Source organism: Balaenoptera acutorostrata, chromosome 17, assembly GCF_949987535.1.
Source record: "Balaenoptera acutorostrata chromosome 17, mBalAcu1.1, whole genome shotgun sequence".
Lineage (NCBI taxonomy): Eukaryota > Metazoa > Chordata > Mammalia > Artiodactyla > Balaenopteridae > Balaenoptera > Balaenoptera acutorostrata.
Genome location: NC_080080.1, coordinates 36,611,465 through 36,629,009, shown reverse-complemented (window position 1 = coordinate 36,629,009; position 17,545 = coordinate 36,611,465). Strand labels below are relative to the sequence as shown.

Below are 17,545 nucleotides of genomic sequence, written 5' to 3'. Positions count from 1 at the left end.
AAAAGATGTAAATCTTTTTTCTTTTTCAGTGCCAGGGCTCTAAACGGTATTTTGGTGGGGAGGAAGGGATATTAACCACTAATAATTTACCAACTATCCCCAAGGCTAGGCTCTTGAGTTTATATTACTTTTAACCAATATAGTTACAGAATGAGAGGCTTTCTGTAGGCTCAAACTGTCCCTAAATAAATTTTAAAAAAGTAACTCTTCAACAATATAATGCTGTTTTTCAAAATTCTTCCACAAAACTTTAATTCTATAAAATTTGAGGTAATTAGAATTTTTAAGCATTTCTTACCTACAGTTACTGCAGCTACAACTGGAGATACGATTACAGACAATGTTACACCACCTGCTATGGCCAAATTCCGTTTGTGCTTTGAAACATCCTTGCCTTCATATCGATTGTGAATCTTGAATTAAAAAGAAAAATGGGGGTGATGGGTTAAAGAAAAAAAATATTACATATTTAATTTAAATGAAATAGACCTACATTTGTTAGAAGTTTAAAGTGATTTACCTTATAATTTCATAGTTAAGTGTCCAAATTCAAGGTAAACATATTATTGTTCTTAAACCATATTCTTACACATAATTTGCTCCTTAGTAATAATTTGGTTACATAAGACAGTGATTTAATAGATTTTACTCTGTGTTTAAACAATCTTGAGTAAAAGTAGTCCTTATAATCTTATTCAAGAACAGTATAAATCATGTTTTGAGCAAAGAAGAAGGAATTAAGAACATTATTTTCAACATATTTATGAGTTGGATGTTTGATCAATAGGATTACTTCTAAGAAATGTATCATTGCACAGATTTCTAAATAAGCATCCCTAATTAGTAAATATTGGCTCCTAGGAGAGGTTTACACAGTCTTTAAAAAAAAAGCAATATGTATAGCTGATTCACTTTGTTATAAAGCAGAAACTAACACACCATTGTAAAGCAATTATACTCCAATAAAGATGTTAAAAAAAATAAAAAATAAAAAAAACAAAAAAAACCTGACCTTAAAAGGCAGTACTAATAGGCAAACATCACTAAATAGAATCAATTTTTTCTCAGATCCCTTTTTATGAAGAACAATGTTATCAAATGACTCAGGATCCTGGGCTCTCATTTATAGCTCAAAGTAAGGGTACAGAGAGAAAAAAAGAACAAATACTATTGCTAGAGGACAGGAGTTAGATCTACTTGGCATCTTTGCAGAGTACAGGTGTTGTTAATAAACAGAACTTAATATCACCATGAAAGTTACTTGTGAGATATTATATGAATTTCAGGAAATAACTCAGTATCTTTGTTCTTGTGATTTTCAAGGGCTAAAGCTAATAAAGTACATTTCCCCCTGTTTCAAGACAGATTCAAAACAGCCTCAAAAGTGTACAGGTAGTCTCTAAAGTAAAATACTTGACTTAAAAACAATATTACAGATGAGGCATAATAAAGTAATCTATCATTATTATGTGGTTATTTTGAAGGCTGTAAAGTACAATGAATCTTATGGGATGTATTAAACAGTGAAAAAGCTGGGATGGGGAGGTGGGCAAAACATGCATGGGACAAGGAACATTTCTATTTCCTAGTCAGAATTCTGTTTCCCAGAACTGACTATATGTTCCAGGGAATAGGTCTCTACACTTCCTAAATAGTCCATACAGGCAGAGATGGCAGACCTTCCCAAAGTACCTTTCATTATCCTTCAGTACTCTAGCTAATACCTGTTCCTCGCCACTCCCATTCCTACAAAACTCAGCACTGAAGCAGAAAAAAGCCAAAGCTACAAACTGATGGAGCAGACTGCAAAGGCAGGCTGCCAGGAGAGTCTTCCAGAAAATTCTGCATCCTCAAGCACCAATGTTCAATTACAGTGATCATATCATCCCACTACTTCTGGTTCAACTTAATTTTTTCTGTTTTACTATTTTGTGCCACATTTTCTATTTGTTATTGTAAAGAAAGGCTCAGCTTTTAGGTACGTTATCAATTTAATAGGTTTTCCTGGGCTGGTTTATAACCCTACACACCCCAGAGAACACTGTTTCAATGGAAAACTAATTCATCAACTTGCAACCATTTGAGTACAGGTTTGAAAAAAGGAGACTTGTTACTGCACCTAAGACTGAACAATGAGGTAAATAATCTCTCCTCTATAAATTATTTGTAGGTGTATGCAGTACAACAGTCTTTCTTTCCCTTCTACTTCTAAGTATCTGAATAGTTTTGTTTTCGGCAAAACCCTGCTTTGGACAACTTATGAAAAATTATTATAATCAGTATTATGTTTGGGACTTTAAACAATTACCTTCTGAAATAAACATTTGGCCCATAAATATCTGTTTGTCCTCAGTCCCAAGCTAATTAAAAAAACAGTATGTACTGTTATTTCTGATTATAAAATTAATATGTGTTGAACATAAAAAAACATGGCTGTTGTATGAAAGAGGATCAGCCTTGTCTTGAGTCCTTAAAGTCAGAACTAGAATTAAATGAAACAATTAAAAGGGAAATGGATTCTGACTCAACATAAGAATTTTCTAATACTTATAGCTCCCTGGCAACAGAATGGGCTGCCTCATGAGTTGGTGGTTTCCCCATCACTGAAGTGCCCAAATGGATAGCTTGAAATTTATCAGGGATCTTATATAAAGAATTTGTGCATCTGGGTTTAAATCCCAGCTCTGCTTCTTCCTGTGTAACTAAAGATAAATTACATAAATTTTCCTAAACTTCAATATTGTAACATATAAATTGCTGTGAGGTTAAAATGAGTTGAAGTATATAAAATATCTACCACACAGTTAGAACTCAACAAATGTTAGTTCCCCTTTTTAAAATTCCTATACTTTGTTCTGTTTGGGTACAGGGTTGGGATTAGATAATTTCTGAGGTTACTTCTCAATTCTGATATTCTACTAATTTAGGCAGCAGCAGACTTCTTAGCCACTTTGTAAATTATCCCTTTAATCTTTCAAAAAATAATTATTTGCTTAGCCAATGAAGTATGATCCATCACTCAGGCCAGTGGCAAGTATTGGGTGTTCGGACTTTCACAAAATTGTTGTAATCTACAAAATAGTTTATTTACTAATAGCAGTAACCTGAAGAAAAAAAAACTTTGAATTGAAGTTGGAAATAATTCAGGAACTGGCTAATTATTCTTTGCCTGAGGGCATATGTTATTTCTCTATTAACCTTATAGACCTGACTTCACAAGGACATACCCATGAGAAAAAATGTCAGGTGTGGATTCTTTAATATTTTATATGTAAAATTTATAATGCAAATGTACTGAAGTTTTCAGATTCAGATAATTTTAAAGCAAGTCTACTTTTTATGCATACATATAAGCTTGCCAAACACTGAAAATTTATTACCTTATGAAAAAATAGTAACTGTTTTACACTTAAGATACTAAAAATGACCTTAGTCTTTCAAAACAAATAAACAAATAAAAAACAAAACAAACACAAAGCAAAACCATCAATCCTAAATCTAAAAATTTTAAATAAGATAATTAATTAACAAGGAATCAAGCATTTTACCTTACGGCCCACATATACAGGAATGCCAATAATCATGGCAGGGATAGCAATGCCAGCTATTAAAGCAATTCCTACGGGCGCACCAACAAGTGTTCCCAGCTGCCACAATATTTTCTTCTTTCGGCTCCAGGGTTTCTTCCCCCAAAAAGTACATCCTGATGGACTAAAGGAAAAAATTACAATGTAAAGTAACTGTTGCAAAACATCACAGTACCAATTTACTGCAATACATTCAGCAATGACTATAAAAGAATTCTCAAATTTAGGAATGAGGGGTTTTTCCCCTTTCTTTGAATTCTGAGTTTACTAAAAGCTAAAAAATCAAGGTAAGAACCACCATAAATTACATTAAAAGGATACTGATAACTGGGATTCAGGTTAAACATTTATCCTTAGTCCTCCATTAGCCTCAACACCTTAGGTTAGTTTTTGAAGAGTAAATTAATGCAAAATATGCTTATTTTATCCCTGTTTTAGGCACATAATTATCTGATTATATAATAAACTCACTGTGGTCTAAATGAGGAAATTTATATATGAGAAAATTAAATGGAAATATTTATGACCTACCATAATTACATGGGGTATTAAATGCTAACTTTCTATTTTAACAAAAAACAAAGCCGGGAATTCCCTGTCAGTCCAGTGGTTAGGACTTGGCGCTTTCACTGTCGGGCCCAGGTTCAGTTCCTGGTCGGGGAAACTAATATTCCACAAGCTGCGTGGTGCAGCCAAAAAACAGACAAACAAAACAAAGCCAAACAAAAAAAGAAGAAATTTCTGTTTCCTATTTTTGACTAGTTATTAATCTCAAATGACTGGCACAATAATTGGGTCCCTGTTAAATTTATGTAGCTAGAATAAAATAGATCTCTTCAAGTATCATATAAATTCCAAGCTTAAAAATACTAAGGATAATGCTTTTTCAAAAAAAAGTTCTTTTGTCTTACAATATAAAATTATATTTAGATATAAATAGCCCCTTCTATAAGCTTACCTTAGATAATGTAAATCCGAGATTTCTTTCATACACAACCAACAAAACTCACAACCACAGACAGCACATGTCATGTGATTACAGCTCCCATCATTCATCTTTATTATATAAGCAGCACACCGTGGACATGGTTTTATATCATCAGCTATTAGGAAAATAGACATGTTTAGTATACAAGACTGGTCTAAAAATAACAATTTCTAGTAGATAATTATAGCACTGCCAAAATATCTTAACATGTATAGTTTGTTAACCGATAGCTTTAGCCTGCTAATTTTAGCATATAAAGCACTTTTTTTTCCCTTCCAAGGAAAGGAACATATTTTACATTAAATTTTCAAACTGTAAACATTTTTCCAACAGTAGCAGAACAATGAGAATAAAGAATAACAAAATAATAAAAAGAGAAATGAGAACCAAGGGCAGCTCTAGGCAAACCGGGAACTATATAAAGTTTGTCTTTGTCCCTACCCCACAGCTGTCTTCAATGAGCAGCACTTCAAGTTCCAGGACTTTTCTAACCATCACCACTTAAATTAAATGTAGATATTCTGTATACTATTCCTTTAGTGAATGAATACTAACAGGAAGTGACAATTCGAGAGTAACCTGAAGCACTACATAAAAAAAGCACTATGAGTTTACATCTCTCTTCTAGGTAACATCAACTATAGGCACTGTAAAAATAATACAGGTATCTGTAGAAAAGCAGCCTTTTTCTCGTATTTTAATTCATACAATAGACAGATGGGCCTTGCAAAGAATCAGAACTCAGATAAAAGGGAGGAGGCAAGAGGTTAAGTAAGGGTTGTATGGTTATAAACACTTAATGGAAAATAGTTTCAGAATTAAAGCAACCATTTGTTGGTTATGCTCATGACCGTTTTTAATTAGTTAACTTTGTCCATTTTATTCATTTATTCAAATGCTGTGGTATGCTTCATGTATAGTAATATGGTTACAATGCACAAAGATGCCAAGTTACAATCAAGTGGTACATAACTTCAGGAATCGCTAACACAGAATAAGAGTTATCTCAAATTATGCAACTATTTTGAACTTTGGCATCTATCTAAATAGCAACCAGTAATTATTTACTGTTACTAGTAATCAGCTGTATTTTCGAACTACATATAAGACAGTTAAGAAAAGATATGTATAGTGCAAGCCACTGAATTCAAGTATTTGTTCCAATTTCTTACATGATAAGCATTAAGCTATATTCTATTTTCCTTTCTACAAGTTTTATGGTCAAATTTTACCTGTGCTTTATCAGTGAATTCAGGTTTCCTTAGCGCTTCATTTAGGGCCAAAGCTGTTTTTTAACTTAAGAACTGGTTGATGCTCACAATTACTGTTTTAACGATTCAAACAATTTTGAGCAAACTGACAATTCTATGCAGCCAGACCAAAACACATAATTACTAGAATATAAAAATTTAAAAATCCATAAGTCATGATTTAAATGATCCAAAGAACACAAAGTCTGCATGAAAATGTTTTTAACACTGGGCATGAATGAAAAAAAGTTGGCTTTTATAGCTAATATAATAGCTAGTACATTAAATTAAAGAAATGCTAATACTAACTGCTTAAGTGGCATATTAATTGATAAACTTCCTCATTTCAGAGTATTCTCAAATAGTAAATATCCCAATTAGAGGTGAGAGTAAAAAGACTCAGGCTTTGGCTCTGACATATGCAATCTTCAGAACAAACTGACAGGTGATATTCCCATTCATTTTCATGGTTCTAAAAACACAAAAAAGCCTTTTAATATGCTAAGATTACATGTTAGAGAATTAACACCATAAGCAATCTAATGGTATGTGTCTCTTTATATATTTGTACTTGCATGCTTTCACTCTCTGTATACCTGTTTGTCTACAAAAAGCTGTTTTGTCTGCTTTGTCTCATTTCTGGAACAACAAACTGGAAAAAAAAATTTTACTGTGCACATTAGATAATGTATTTCTTTCAAAATTGTCTCAAAATGCAAAAATCCTAAATAAAATTGTTTTAATGATTAGATGGTCAAATGATGCCCCACTCCCCAAGCAACAATTAATCCACAGCTCCTTTACACAAAAAAAAAAAAAAAAAAAAAAAAGGTTTTCCATTTCTATTTAAAGTGTTTGGCAAAGCTTTTGTCTTTTTAAGTTACTATATATCTATTCGTTGTTAAATTATGTGCCATTGTCATATTAAGAAAAAAACACTGGGTTACCAAATATTATGTTCTCAAAACTTGTTTTGAAACTCCCCTGCCCCTGCCACATTGCCTATAACGACTTACAACAAAATGTTAACAGTGATTATCTTTAGGGGTGGTAGTAATAGGGGATAGAGGTAGGTGGGGAGCTGAGCCAATTAAATATATTTTCATAAAGACAAAAATGAAAAATATGTGTTTCATTTAAAATGCAGTAACTCAAAGTGTGTTAACTCCCTGGTAGCTATAAGAGTCTCATGTAGATGCAATACTGTCAGAGTTTAAAGACAAATATAATCATAATAGAAATTATTTAATGTACCATATAATTAAGCATACTTATTTAACTTCAGGTAACTGATTAGAAAGAAATAGCCAACCAATTATTATTATTATACCAAGCAATTATTATTAAAAGTGCAGACTATTTTTTAATGTATCATGATAATGAGAGACCAAAAAATACCACGATATCTAGAACAACAGGAATTAATAAAACTATTTCAGATGGTAGTTCCCTTTCCTCTTGTCTTTCCACAAGTCAGTGAAAAGCCAAGTTCAAGGTTTTAATTTTTTATAGATTACATCAAGGAAACTACCACTGAACTTTTGTTCTGAGAGCTTTGATTTTTGGAACACTGTAGGTGAAAATGCTTGTACCTTATATTTTCAGAACAATGAGATGAGATTTTTAAATCAACATGGAAAAATTCCAAATGAAGTTTATTTTTTAAAATAATCACCTTGGGAGGGAGGCTATTCCAACAATGCTACTATTTAACTCAAATCATTTGGAAGTTTTTCTTTCATAATTACTTTCAAAGCTACTTTATATATATAAAAAGTCACACTCATGATCATATAAGCACATCTTACTCTGGATCCACACCAAACCAGTGATTGAACTTGGTATGTTACTCTAGGTGTTAAACTTTGTTGCAAAGGAACCTCTGGTTATCCCCAGAAATCAAACTCACATTAAAGGGATAATTTTAAGTGAATGTATAAGGGTTATGACCAGTAAGGCATTCCAGGATAGCACTGCTAAATAAACATAAAATCTCCCACGAAGACTATGAGGAAGACCAACATTCATTGGGATGACTAAATCATGATGTTTACTTTAAAATTAATAACAAAAGTCATCTCTTAGTCATTTCTTTTCTTTTTCTTTTTTTCTTTAATGATGGCTCAGATATATGCAAATCTCTAGCAGGGGACTGTGGTTTCTCTAAGTTTCCCTATCTCATATAGCCAGAGCTCTTACTATGAGCCAGGAAATGTTTCAACCTTATGGACTTAAGTATTATTAGTATCTTTATCTTATAGATGAGGCAAGTAACTTGCTCAGGGACACACAGAGAATAAGTGAAGAAGCTGGAATTCGAATCCAGACGATGATTCCAGAGTCCATTCTCCTACTCTATATGTCTGTGTGTCCTGTAAGCGATAAATATCCATCCCTACTTAGAGAAGAGGGATATCATTTCCAAGGGGACCACTTAATAGCTATAGCTGACTCTACAGAGGACAGTTTAGGTATACTCAGGTCCTCTCTGAATTGCTTCTGAACCAATACCTACAGATTATTATTAATACCTTTGGAGTTCTACCCCAAATCTTTAGGAAAGGAAATAAAACAAGTCAATCAGTGAACAAGCAAGAAAATCCATGTCCATTGTATAAAATATTAAGTGTTGAATTTAAAGTTTATTTAATTTTAAATTCAACTTTAAATATTAAGACTTTTCTTTTCTAGTAGCATAAAGTACATGACTATTTTAATACACTGCTGGTAGGAATGTAAATTATTTTCTTGATAAATTTGTGTATTTTCCAAGTTTTTTCCTTTTATAATCAATGAAAAAAGTTAATATTTTTCTAAAAATGACTGAAGTTCCAATAAACAGTGAAAATTCTATGAATGTGAAATATTAGTTTTTTTGAATTTTTATTCAAAGAACATTAAGATGGTCAGACTTTTTAAAAATTTTTTAAGATTTATGAGATGTATATGTTTGCTCATGTATAGATCTCCAAGTAATTTTTAAATTCCTAGCCAAAGACACAAAGTTCTTAGTGTACTCCTCACTAAGGTATGATTCTGAATCCCTGATCCTGGAATTGGTAATATCTGTAAATAAAAATTGTATTTCACAAAACATGTAAATGAAAAGGATTCCAAAAATAAATACTGTTTTAAATTTGTAACTGGGTGATATTTATACAATGAGAAATAATCTCTAAGGGTAATATATTCAAAATTATATTTTTTTAAAAATAGTTGCTAAGCTTTGCATAAAACACCTTTATAAACATCAGTTTCAGACCATCTTCAGCTATCAGTTATAGAAATCATCACTGACACTTCCTTTCTTCCTTTTTTTTTGGACAATAAAATCTTTCCAACTCAATACCACTTTCCTCTACAGAAAGAATGAGTGCTTCTGGGACAGAAATGCTAACACGTAAAACACTTTTGAAAACTGAAAGGACACAGGGACTGAATATTGCATTTTTAAATTAAAATAACTGGTGTTCTATATGTGTCAAATATTTACTAGAAGAAGTTAGATGTAAATACCTGCTGCTCCAGACTCTTGACTATAACTAATGGAAGAAGAACGTATAGTTCTCAGACGTAAACTCTGGGCTCTCTCCTGTCGAGCAGCATCACAGGTCTGATTGGGGTGCCAAATCTGTTTACAGTGGTAGCAAAACTCTGTTCCACAGCCTTCTCGCCCACAAGTTAATTTTGGACAGCTAGCACATCCAAATGCTATCACAGCATACCTTTAAAGAACAAGAAAAAAGATTTAAAATGTGATGTAAAGTAAGAGATACTCATTAAGTAAAAATACTATCCAATTGAAATGCTATTCCTGAAAAAGTTTTCTATTTATGCATGAGCTAACAGTCATAAACCCTAAAACTATCTATCTCATCAATATAAAAATGGGGAAAAAATAAACAGTTCACAAATGAAGACATATAAATGCCTAAAAAAATTATTAAAGTTTAATTTTCAACTTTTAACTTTCAACTTTTAACTAGGACACCAAACTGTATATATAGCCTAGTCCTAAAATTCTATTAAGTTAGTATTATATGCACATAGAAAAGACTAAAAAGAAATATACCAAAAGTCTTAACAGTAGTTTCCCTGGTATTAGGGTTTTTTCTTCTTTATATAGTTACATATTTCTAATTTTTACAACTACTTGTTAATGCTAAAATCAGAAAGATAAAAAAATTACCTATTTAAAATTATAATGACTATGGATCAGTTATACCTATCAGTTAATGGCAAATGAGGCCAATTCATACATTTTGTGAATATCTTGTATTTATGCATAAATTCTCATATTTTTGTTTTTAAGATGCATGGCAGAAGTTGTCTTTGGTGCCAATCTCCTAATAAAAGGTACACAAACTTTAATTTCTCCATCAGGAAATTTGTTATTTTGCTTCAGATAAAAGACTGAGAACAGCAGATTTGTGACTAATTATCTATTTTCTGAGTTAATATTTTTGGCACTTTAAGAATTTCTGACTTAAAATAAATTCTGGGCACTCTTAGACATTTATCCCAGAGAAATGAAAACTTATGTTCACACAAAAGCCTGTATACAAATGTTTACAGCAGCTTTATTTGTAATAGCCCCAAAACTGGAAACAGCCCAGATGTCCTTCTTCAACAGGTGAATGGTTAAACAAATTATGATGCATATATACCATGGGATACTACTCAACAACAAAAAGGAACTATTGATACACTTAAGAACTTGGATGAATCTCTGGGGTATTATGCTGAGTGAAAAAAGTCTCAAAAAGTTACATACTTTATGATTCTATTTATATAACATTTTCGAAATGACAAATTTTAGAAATGGAAAACAGATCAGTGGTGGCCAGCAGTTAGGAATGGGGTGGGGTCCAGGAGCAGGCAGGAGCGAGGTGGATCTATTTAAAAAGAGCAATATGAGGGATATTTGTTGTGATGGAATTGTTCAGTACCTTGACTATGGTGGTGGATATGGATACACAAACCTACAGGTGATAAAATGGTATATAACTAAATACACACACAAAAATAAGTACAAGTAAAACTGGGGAAGTCTGAATAAGACAGGCAGATGGTATCAATATCGATATCCTAGTTGTGATATTGCTTTATAGCCTTGCAAAATGGTACCACTGAGGAAAACTGTTTGAAGGATATACAGAATATCTCTGTATTATTTCTTACAACTACACATAAATCTACAATCATCTCAATAAAACTTTCAATTAAAAAAGTCTAGTGTTTGAAAGAGAAACAAACAAGTCATCTATGCATAAGAGGCTTTTGTAAATATCAAACATTTTGCCTAGAAATTTAGGGGAGTTTTTCAGGGCTCCTCTTCTTACTGGAATAAAATTTAAATAATAGTTGTAACAGAGATTTTTATTGAATTTCAAGATAATCTATTAAATTATGCAAAATGTTAGGAGTAAGGAAGTTTCTCCAATTTTGTACCTCTTGCTTCCTTAGTTTCTCACCCTTTAAACTTAAATTTTACATATGAAATGCCAATTTATTTTTGATAGGCCATTTTCCAATTACCATTGTCTATCATAAATGTGTTCAAACACGACTGAATTAAAGGCAACTTAAATCAACACAGGGTAATCTAGGAAAGTTCCATTTCCCTGACAGCTAATTAATTGCAGTCTCAATAAAAAGAAAACAATTCTTGAAAGACTCTTTATTTTCTCCCGAGTTATAATCTAAAGCAGTCTTTATAATAGTAGTAATTTCAGTGAAAAGGAAATGGCATTCTCTTCTAAACCTCTTCTCTATCCTACTTCTTCTTGAAAAAAGGGCAAGAGACAGAATGGGGAAACCCGTGTGTGTGTAGGGGACTATGTTAAGACCAACTATTTTTTTAAGCCAGTCACAATTTATAAAAGCAGAAGAAAAGTTTAGACTACCAAACTCCACTCCGACCACTTATTACCTGTATAATTTTATGTAAGTTACACAATCTCCCTACAACTAAGTTTTCCCAAACATAAAATAGGGATTCACTAAAGTTTGGCTTAGCCTCAGTATTCAGCCCAAAACAGCTTCAGCTTTGGCCTTGACCTTTAGAAGGCCAAATAAGCAAATGACTGCTTCAATGACATTTCTAGTACCTCTGCATTTATGCTCGATTAATGACCATTATCATTTCTACATCTATGTAAATAATGTATGTCATTTAAACTGAATATTAATATCTGAATATTCATTTTAAAATAAACAACGATAGCCTTTCTAGACATAACAAAGTAAAAATCTTACTGCTTTATATGGTGAAATCTTACTGGACAACTGAAGTATAAATGTACACCGTGCTGCAAGAATAAAATGCAGTAATTCTTAGTGATGATTGTGAAAGCCAAATTTAGACACAAGCTTAAGAACTTTCAAATAATTAAATAGGGAAACAGATTTACAGTAAATATGAACATCGAGATTGCTTTAACTAGATAAATCTAGGAAGAAAATATCCTTTCTGAGAAAACAAATATTTATAAAAATATATGAGGTAGATTAGCAGAAATTGGGCTATATCATAATTCTAACCTTTGTAGAGGCTGTTCAGTGTACTAGCATATCACTAAGCAAAACTTTTAAGAACTGACTTAATTTCTAGTTAGTGATTTAGGCTATCTAGAGATAGCCTTTCAAGAAAAAGCCCTTTTAGGGAATTCTTCACATCTTGACAAGAAGAATTAAAAGCAGTATGTCAATTTTGCCATTTCAAAATTTCACAAGTTCCAAAATCTGGCAAAATATCCATAAAAACATGAAGGGTTATGGCGAAATAACTGAGGACTCATATTTTCTTCTCAATAATCAAATTTCCAAAGAGCTTTATAAACTGCTTTAAGATGAAAGTTACTTAAAGCTTTGAGTCTAGAGACTTAAGCTTGTTGAAAATGACTGCTTATAGATATCTATTTAGAATTTTTAAAATATGCAGTGTAATTACCGTGTGTGTGTGTGTGTGTGTGTGTGTGTGTGTGTGTGTGTGTGTGTGTAGGGAGGGAGGGAGAGAAAGAGAGGAGAGAGAAAGAGAGAGGAGAGAGAGGTGGGGGAAAGGAAAAGAGAGAATTAGTTTACAGCACATCATATGTACTCAAATGTTAGAGATAAAGTACATCAAACTTGTTTTATGCTACTCTGCAGTATTTTTTTATATAGAAAAGCTAAGATGTCCTACCCCAGAGCTAAACATTTAAGTCCCATTCAATCTAAGCAAATTCCAAAGAAAAACAGGATTATCTTTAACAATACTAACCAAATATTTTCATGACTGTGAATTTTGATAACTATAAAAGTTAGGGTATTTTGTCTAGAACTTTTTTCTCATTCTAACAATTATTGAGAGTTTACTATGTAAGTGTTCTGTTTTCATACACATTCAATCCTAGTAACTGTGTTAAGCACATTCTATTATATAATATATCGAGCAATTTAATGTACCTAGCATTCACATATTTTGAAAACAGAATGTCAGGACTCTTGAAGATGATTTTCATTGTGTGGGAACCAAACTTATTTTCCACTGGAGAACAGCTCTCAAATTATAATGGAAGCAAATGGTAAAACTAAATTAAATACAAAATATTTGCTTTAAAGAAAAATTTCAATGCTCTAATGCATTAGGTATTATTTGAGAAAATAACAGGCTCAGCAGGTGGTCACAGAAATAACTGAATAATACTAGTTAACTAACTAAACATCTGTGGCTTAAACTGTACACAAATCTTGGTTCAGAAGATAGTTCCATTTCCTTCTATGATCCCTTATTTAACTCAGGTCTTACTTTCTGTTTCTATTTTTCAGCTGAAGATCTCTAGTTACTTGAAATGTTTAAACCTTCCTACTTAGCAGCAGTGGAGGGATAGGAAGAAAGTGGGAAAGACAGAAAGGGACTGAAACAGGGCAGTTTTTCCAGAAAGATTTTCTATTTGTTGGATTGTTAATAGGTGAAACATACTAAGAAAGAACTCAGTGGTCAAGTTAGGGACATGCTAAGCAAAATTACTTTTTTGTTTGTGTTTTTACTATAGGATTTGCTAAAATAATTTTTAACGTACCAATAATGTACATATATAGTAAACATTATTTTCCAAATTTATTTGACCATGACATCTATTTCCTGGGAGTGTTTCACAGTACTAGAGTTCCACAAATTAGCATTGAGGAGGTAGGAATACCAACTAGGGTCGTATACTCTGCCTAGAGCAAATTCCTCATTAAGGAACAAGTAAGAAGAACAAACTATACCAAACATGAAATGGAATCCTAAGAAAGATATAATAGTCTCAATAAAATTTTTAATTAAAAAATGAGAAAAAAGAAAAGAAAGATTATCCAGGGGTCCAAGATAACTTTTCCCCCAAAGCACAAAGCTTTAACACAACCTTTAAAGAACAAAGAAAATATAATCAGAAATACCAAAATTACTTGATCCAGTTAAGGGGAAAAGTCAAGTTTTATATTCAAATCAATAGGCTCATGATTCCATTAGCAAGAAGTTACTATTATTCCGTGGAAAAGGAGTGACTTAATTAATATATTTGAGAGACGGTCTAGACAAAGCGAGGCTCATCTCCTGGTTCCCCCTTTCAGGATCTGCTTTCCTAGAGAGGATGCTTTCTGTTCTGCTTTCCAGTACATGCTGTAGGGGAGGGGAGATCTACGGTTGTAGAGAACCGCCCAGATTATTTGCAGAAGTCTGTCTAATTTCAGGGTGGGGTGTTAGGCCATTTGGGATGCATATCTAAACCTAACTTCTTTAGCTAATTAGTCAGAGAAAGCTGATATGTCTCCTGTGTCTTATGTATCAACTCGGTTCTTGTTTTCTCAGACACATGTACTTGTTTCCTTGGGAGAAAAATCAAAGTTGGACCTGTTCTCTGTTCTAAAAGGTTAACCTACAAAAGCATTTCCAGCATGTCAAAAGACAGGCAAGTTATGGCTAAAACCCTTCTTTGGAGGATGGGAATGAGAGTCTTATAGATAGAATAAAATTCTAAAAATACATGTTCCTTAGTTCCTAAGCCTATGGTGCCACTCCATTACGAACAGTATCCATTATGAACAGCATCTCCCACCAGAGTAAGTTATTATTTAGAGCCATTTAAATGTCAGTAAATCAGCTCAAAGCTTAACAAACCTGATTATAGTTGAGCACATTGCTTAAAAATGGTTTGTTAACTGTTCCTAAGACATATGATTTACATTAATGGCATATATTCAATTTGTTCATTCAGCAACTCTTTATTGAGCATGCGGTTAACCTGTGGTTATAAAGAAAAAATACTTTTTTATTTTTATTTTTACTCTTGAGGGGCTCACAGACATTAAATCATTAACTATATTCTAGTATAATAAATGCTCCTGCATATTCAAAGCTCCCCAGTAAAGTCAGAAGCACTCACATGAGATGACATGGATAATGTGTGCTAATAGAAGGGTAGTCTTAGCCAACTGAAACAAGTGATGACAGAAACCAAAATGCCAGTTTTTTGCTATCTGCCTAGACAATGTACAAACTAAGCCTCCTAGGCAGAGGTAATAGATATTTTTATCCAAGACAGGTCTTATGCTTCCCCTCCTACATGTCCCTCACTGTAATTCTTTTCCTCAGCCATGGCCAGATTTTTCTCTGAACCTGTATAGACTGGCATGTTCTAGAAGCAGTCCAGATAACTTCACACTGGTTAAATCACAGCTCACAGGTTTGGCCTCCTAGACCCCTTCGCAAGAGGGGTTTTCAGAAATACATACTGTCCTTTAAACAAGCTTAATCTGCCCTGGCCCTCAGAAGAGTGGAAAGACTATTAGGTCAGAAACCCTCAGAAGTCTCAAATAGAAACCAGGTCAGGTTTTCTTTCTACTCTGAGCTAAGGGCAATATTTCTCAGTGTGTTAAACTACATGTTTAAGTAAAATTGGTGTCAGATACAGAAAATGGTCATTTTGGTAAGTATCAAAAGCAAGAGGAAAACATAATTTCACATTTAGCATTTCTGGAAAAAAGTCTTTCAAGTGTGTTGTACAATGAAAGGGATTAAAATACTACACGCATGCCTGTGGTCCTAGTATGTACTACTGGCTATGCATTGCTATGAATAACTGTCAAACAGATATTTACCAGTATCCCCTGTGCCATATTTCAGTAATAAATGGAGTTTAAATAAGAAATTTCTCTCTGTGAATCCAAAGATTTTAATAAGTTCCAAGAGGGCAGAGATTTTCATCTTTTGTTAGTTATTAAAAATCCCCAGTACCTGGCACATGGGTGCAGTAAATATTTGAAGAACTGTCTGATTTAAAAAAATAAAAACAGGGCTTCCCTGGTGGTGCAGTGGTTGAGAATCCGCCTGCCAATGCAGGGGACACGGGTTCGAGCCCTGGTCTGGGAGGATCCCACATGCCGCGGAGCAACTAGGCCCGTGAGCCACAACTACTGAGCCTGCGCGTCTGGAGCCTGTGCTCCGCAACAAGAGAGGCCGCAATAGTGAGAGGCCCGCGCACCGCAATGAAGAGTGGCCCCCGCTTGCTGCAACTAGAGAAAGCCCTCGCACAGAAACGAAGACCCAACACAGCCATAAATAAATAATAAATAAATTTTTTAAAAAAATAAATAAATAAAAAAATAAAAACAAAACTTCAGAAATGGAGGTGAGGAATGATAAATAAGAACTATAAAAAGCTTACTGTGTGCTAGGAATTATGCTAGCAATAACATTAAAAAGCTTCTCAATCCTTAAAACATGATAGGATAGAGACTCAAAATCAGGTCTGTCCACGCTCATGCTAAGTACAATTGTAATTTGTAATGAGGTCTTATGCAGTATTCTATGTTTTCAAAGCATATGTATAAATTTTGTCACAGGGTGATCTTTTCCACGTAACACAACCATAAAACCTATAACGTAATCAAGCATATAAAATATGCTCTAACTAATCTAGTGAGCCAGCATAAATTGAATACAAATGAAAATACATAAAGTAATTAATGTCTGTGACATGTTTTCTTTGTCCTTTGTGCGTAAGACTACTAACAACCACCAAAACCAAAAATTAATTTATAGCCAAATTAATCAAGACTAATTCTCTGTTAAACTTATATAACAAGTGGTTTTCATAATAAAGGAATCTATTAAAGTAGGTGTTTCTATTATTTTAAGATTATTTTATACTTGAGTTAACATTCATGTCTTCCTCTCCAAAATACTTAGAATACCTAAGCCATATTATTTTTTAACAATGATGTCTCAATTAGAAGAAAATGTGCAAAATACCTAAGAGTATGAGATTATGAAAAAAATTTAAATTTACTGAGAAATGTCATATATACCAAAGGATTTATAAAGAATAATAAAATGAATACCCCCTGAATCTACCACACAAGTTAAGAACAGTATCAGTAGGGTGATCATATAATTCACAACCTGACTGGAACACCTGAAAAAGAAAGGTAATGCTATTAAAATTTACACCAGTACAATAAGCATGAATTGGAACTATCTTGGGCAAACCAGAACCTATGGTTACCTTGTTTATCTGTGGCTTTAGAAGTTCCTTGATTGCCCCTTTGAAGTTCACATCCCTTCTTCTTCCTCACAAGAGGTAACCATGAAACTAAATGCATTTATCCATTTTACTGTTAATGAACTTTTTTGTTCGTTTCTTTGCTATTATGAACATTCTTAAACATGTCTTTTAACTAGATGTCTCCTGGCA

At 33.0% G+C, this 17,545-nt stretch overlaps 1 protein-coding gene across 1 annotated transcript in view; it reads right to left on the bottom strand.

Annotated features, from left to right (window-relative positions):
- The window catches only part of RNF19A (ring finger protein 19A, RBR E3 ubiquitin protein ligase), a 64,790-nt gene that overhangs the window by 10,516 nt on the left and 36,729 nt on the right, over positions 1-17,545 (bottom strand). Inside the window, exons 3-6 of the mRNA XM_028164300.2 lie at positions 9,342-9,550; positions 4,546-4,690; positions 3,549-3,711; positions 299-413 (exon numbers count right to left, since the gene is read on the bottom strand). Coding sequence (XP_028020101.2) covers positions 299-413; positions 3,549-3,711; positions 4,546-4,690; positions 9,342-9,550 — 632 coding nt within the window. The remainder of the gene's footprint in view (positions 1-298; positions 414-3,548; positions 3,712-4,545; positions 4,691-9,341; positions 9,551-17,545) is intronic.